General features: G+C 35.9%; 1 protein-coding gene across 1 annotated transcript; it reads right to left on the bottom strand.

The window, feature by feature from the left end:
- LOC114373742 (probable serine/threonine-protein kinase PBL5) lies at nucleotides 1-4,681 on the bottom strand. The gene is made up of 5 exons (XM_028331264.1): nucleotides 4,410-4,681; nucleotides 3,602-3,855; nucleotides 2,952-3,141; nucleotides 2,473-2,864; nucleotides 1-616 (listed from the first exon to the last, which is right to left on the bottom strand). Exons 1-5 carry the CDS (start codon nucleotides 4,510-4,512, stop codon nucleotides 305-307), a joined length of 1,251 nt encoding a protein of 416 aa, XP_028187065.1. The 5' UTR covers nucleotides 4,513-4,681; the 3' UTR covers nucleotides 1-304.
- Nucleotides 4,682-4,889: the final 208 nt, after the last annotated feature.

Genomic DNA, 4,889 nt, shown 5'->3' on the forward strand with positions numbered 1-4,889 from the left:
TGGTGGACAATGAACTAGACTATATAGATCAAGATGAAATAAGTCATTTGTGATATATCTGAGGCTAAATTCTAACGAAGGGGCAAAACACAAAAAAAAAATTAATACACTTCCTACAACAAGGCATTTAAATACACATTAAAGGCAGCAGCTGACATTTACATTGGGGGGGGGGGCACTAAGTAAGAAAAATTCAATGAGACTTACACTTGATAAGGCACCTGTTATCTCCCCTATGAAACAAAATTTGAAAACTAGGCACATTGCATATGAATAGACCAAAAAAAATTCTACTTTCCTAGTTTTAAGATCTGTCTGTCTCATGCTCCATGCTTAAAATATGTCTATGAGCATCATCATCCCTTTTCATTATCTGAGAAGGTGGACTTCTTCTAGAGGTTTGTGCAGGATGAAGTTGTGGATCATACTTCTGAGAAGCTAGGTAATTTAGAGCTGTAACCACATCAACTATTACAGGCCGCATATTAGGCTGCTCTTGAACACACATAGCAGCAATGGCAAGAGCTTGGTATAGGCCTCTCACGGGATATTGACCTTCAAGTAATGGGTCAACCATTCGTGAAAATTTCCTCCTGTCTCTGAACAAGGGTCTTGCCTGCAAACAGTTCACATGTACCATAGTCAATATTTTTGGAAGTGATAATATGAATTTGATCAATTCAGGTAAATTGTCAAGTATACAATAATATGAATGTGACCATTTGTTTATTCTTAATATACTCAATAATATGAATGTGATCTATTCACCTTAATGAAAAGATGCAGAGACTGAGGAGATTAACCGAGATTCTTATGTATGAGACACATTACCAAACAGTAAAAGCCAATAGCTATTCATAATATGAAGAATTTAAGGAAGAACACAAATGAAAAAGTGGAGTAATGCACTACAATCATTCTAATCTGACCAAATTTGAGCTTTCCAGTTAGTAGTTACCTATAGTTCCAGTTCAGTAAGAACACAAAATAAGGAATAGCGATTCATTTTTGTGTATGAAATAGAAGTACCCCACTTAAGGTAAATGAGGGCATGAAAATCAGTATGTGAATTATTTCCAGTGACAAGCAAAGGCATACCACCTAGCATTGCACTCAATGTGGTACAATATCATTCATTTCCCTTGAAAGCTCAGAATTGTATCCTGACCAAGATGCTTGACGGGCTATTCTAGACAAAGGCACTGCTTTGCACAATATGGTACAGCTCTAGCTATTCCTTTGTTGGGCCCATGTAGTATGCTTTCCCAATGTGACTAGCATTAACCGGTATAGTCACCATGCTGAGTATTGGGGACAGGTCTGGAAGGTACAATTCCAGCTTACCAATTTTTTTTACCAAAAGTCTAAAAGAAAAAGGTAAAGGCATGCAATTATATGCATAATAGTAGTAATAACTTTTTCATAACTGTTTATTCTAGAGATTCAATAAGCACTTTAAATGTATCATTACACATGATTAAAACTTCCAATTTTCTAAGATCTTTAAAAAATAATTCAGTATGATGAGACTTTTGACTTATCTCGAATGTGGGTCTCTAGAAGTATTGAAAGGGAAAAAGGTTATCAGCAGACAAATTAATCAGCTAGCTTCAGAAAAATGTCTAGCTATTGATCTTTAAAGTGTCCCAGAGGAAAATCAAAATAAAAGATGCTGGTCTGTCTGCAATGGTTGAGAAGTGTCACTACCACCTATACTTCAATTTCCTTCACGTATGACATATCCGTATCAATACTAACACTCTTGGATACTTCACCAATATGTTTAAAGCATTTTTTGAAAATCCAATATAACTACATGAAACACATAAGTACCTATAATGTAAAAACAGAGAAACATTGTCCCTTGATGAACCAAAAATGGAAATTGTTCTCTTTATGAATGATTACAAGAAAGAAATGGGTTTGATAGTAATATTCCTACATGTAAATAATAGAAAGTAATTTATGATAACAGTAATTTATAAAATTTTTAATTTTCAGTAATGTCCAAGAAGTATGTTTTTAATTTGAATTTGCAAAATTGCACTTATATATTTATTATGTTTTACGAATTTTTATACATTTCTGAATACGTATCTTACATGAATCATATATTTTTAAAATAATGTATCGTTATATCAGATACTATCATATCTGTGCATCATAGATCACTACACTTCCTATAAATCCCACTCTCGACTATTTAACTAGGTGCCAACCTGGATGCAAATTCACAGCTCTTCCAAAGATAATAAGTAAATAATGTGCCATAGAAATATGAAAGAGGGTAATACAAACTAATTCAGGGTTAAAAAGTAACACCACTTGCTTTTAACTAATTACACTAGTCACTCAAATTCTCAGCTACAACAATTTGACAAGAACAGTTTCTACAAAAGTAAATCAAGTAATCAACAAACAGTCATGGATTCCACAGTAAATAAAACAGACAGCTAAAGGGTCGGGGCATACCCATGCAATTAGATTTTGTTCTTTGGCAGGTTTTGTATGGTCAATGGCTTTCCGGCCTGTAATAAGCTCCAAAAGAACAACCCCGAAGCTGTAAATATCTGACTTGAATGTCAACTGACCTGTCATTGCATAATCTGGGGCACAATACCCATATGTGCCCATAACCCTAGTTGAAACATGGGTCTTATCACCACTTGGGCCTACTTTTGCCAAGCCAAAATCGGACAATTTAGGATGATATCCCTCTCCTAACAAAATGTTAGAACATTTCAAGTCACGATATATTACAGGAGGCTTCATTTTATCATGCAGATACTCCAAACCCCTAGCTGCGCCAGCTGCTATTTTCATTCTTGTGTTCCAATCAAGTGGTTTTCTACCTGGTCGAATATCTAGGACAATGGGAAGAGGAAATGAGACGAGCCATTGATAAAGAATGCTGCTGACAATATATGAAAATTTGAGGTGATAGAATTTACCAAGCAAATGGTCCTCCAAAGATCCTAATGGCATGTACTCATAAACTAATAGCCTCTGCTCTCCCTCAGCACAAAATCCAATCAACTTCACAAGATTAGTGTGGTCTGCCAAACTCAATGTCAACACTTCAACAACAAATTCACGAATCCCTTGAAGTCCGTTAGGGTCAAGTTGCTTTATAGCTACAACCTACGCAACCACTATCAAATCTTAGTCTCAGCATAAAATCAAAAGTAACAATAAACATGCAAACTAACGTGACGCCATACAAATTCATTAGCAAATAAATGAGTACACATTGACTAGAGCAGGATCAGGTTCAGTGCATCAATATTTCAAATTTTGCTTTATAGCTACAACCTACACAACCACTATCAAATCTTAGTCTCACGAAAAATCAAAAGAAACAATAAACATGCAAACTAACATGGCGCCATACAAATTCATTAGCAAATAAAAGCGCGACACGTTTGACTAGAGCAGAATCAGATTCAATGCATCAATAATTTCAAATTTTCCTTTTTTTTAACAAACCTAATATGACGTCATACAAATTCATTAGCTCATAAATGCACAACACATTGGCCAGCACAGGATCGGGTTCAACGTGTCAATAACTTTGAAAATTTCATTCATTTTTCTAACAAACCTGGTTAATTCTCTCCAAGTGTCCCTTGTAAACCTTGCCAAAGCCTCCTTCACCCAAAAAGCAATCCACCCTAAAATTTCCGGTCGCAGCTTCAAGTTCATTAAAACTGAATGTCTGTGCCCGATTGCCATTATCTTTTCTATCCTGAGAAACCTCCTCTTTCAAATTTAAACTCTTCACGTCCAGAGCAAGTTGATCACCTTTAGAACCATCTTCCTTATTCCCATTCACTTTGAAATCAACTTTTACGCTATCTATAACAAATACAAACACACATAAGCCAAAAGGGAAAGATATCAAACAAAATAACACAGAAGAAAATTACTTTAATCTGTGGAGACTATAGAACCAAAACAACCGTGCAAAATGATAAACACAACTTTGGATTATGGATCTAATCATTCCAACCTCGCAGCCAAGCAAAACAAACACGAAATCGAGTATGGATATTCAAAGGCTTACAACATCAAAATTGCCAGAAGACACGTTCCAAGCCGAATACCAAAATTTTTAATTACAATATTGAATACAAAACAAAACATTTTTTTATTCTTTCCTTGAAAAACCCTCTTTCAAACTGGAAAAGAAGCATTCAATGACCCCCCACCCCCCCAAAAAAAAAACACGAACTTTGATCAGTTTACGACACACCCACCAAGGAATCTTTACATTAAAACGAAAACCACTAAGAAAACACAGCATTCAGGACGATCACACAAAATGGGTCACAAAACAATACGAGTGTGTTTGTGTGTGATAGTGAAATGCATTATTAAAGTAAAAAAAAAAAAAAAGACTTTTTTTTTACCTGTCGCGGTGAAATTGGTGGGTTTCTGGTCGAGGCTGTCGCGGTAGTCTTCTTCGGCAACCGATTTTTTGCTTGATTTCCCTTGGCAACAAAACCAACCCATGTTGTTTCTGTGCCCAAGCTCCAATTAGAAAGCAGAGTCCAGAACAGAGGACCCTGGCTCTAGGTGAAGAACACAAGAAAAAATGAAGAAAAATAAAATAAAATAAAAATAAAAGAGTGACAAACTGTGTCTGAGAGAGAAGAGAGAGGAGAGAGGCCTTTTTTCTGATGTTTTTGGGTATTCTCGGTGCTTTAATATATTCTTGGTCAATATGAGGTGGAAATTAATTGTGATACAAATGTTCCATAGTCACCAACAAGCCACAATAAGGACAAAGGAACGAAGGGATATTTTTGTCATTTTGGCATGCAGGAGGACGGGAATGTAATCAGCTGCGTTGTACTCACCCTAAAGCCTAATTGGCCCCTCCCAGGGTC

This window comes from Glycine soja, chromosome 11, assembly GCF_004193775.1.
Source record: "Glycine soja cultivar W05 chromosome 11, ASM419377v2, whole genome shotgun sequence".
Classification (NCBI taxonomy): domain Eukaryota; kingdom Viridiplantae; phylum Streptophyta; class Magnoliopsida; order Fabales; family Fabaceae; genus Glycine; species Glycine soja.

Excerpts from the sequence above, each read along its gene's own strand:
- LOC114373742 (XM_028331264.1), bottom strand. The coding sequence starts at position 4,512 with ATGGGTTGGTTTTGTTGCCAAGGGAAATCAAGCAAAAAATCGGTTGCC. Across the intron at positions 3,856-4,409 it reads CACCAATTTCACCGCGACAG|ATAGCGTAAAAGTTGATTTC; the intron begins GTAAAAAAAAAG and ends TATTTGTTATAG. Across the intron at positions 617-2,472 it reads AACAAAATCTAATTGCATGG|GCAAGACCCTTGTTCAGAGA; the intron begins GTATGCCCCGAC and ends AACTGTTTGCAG.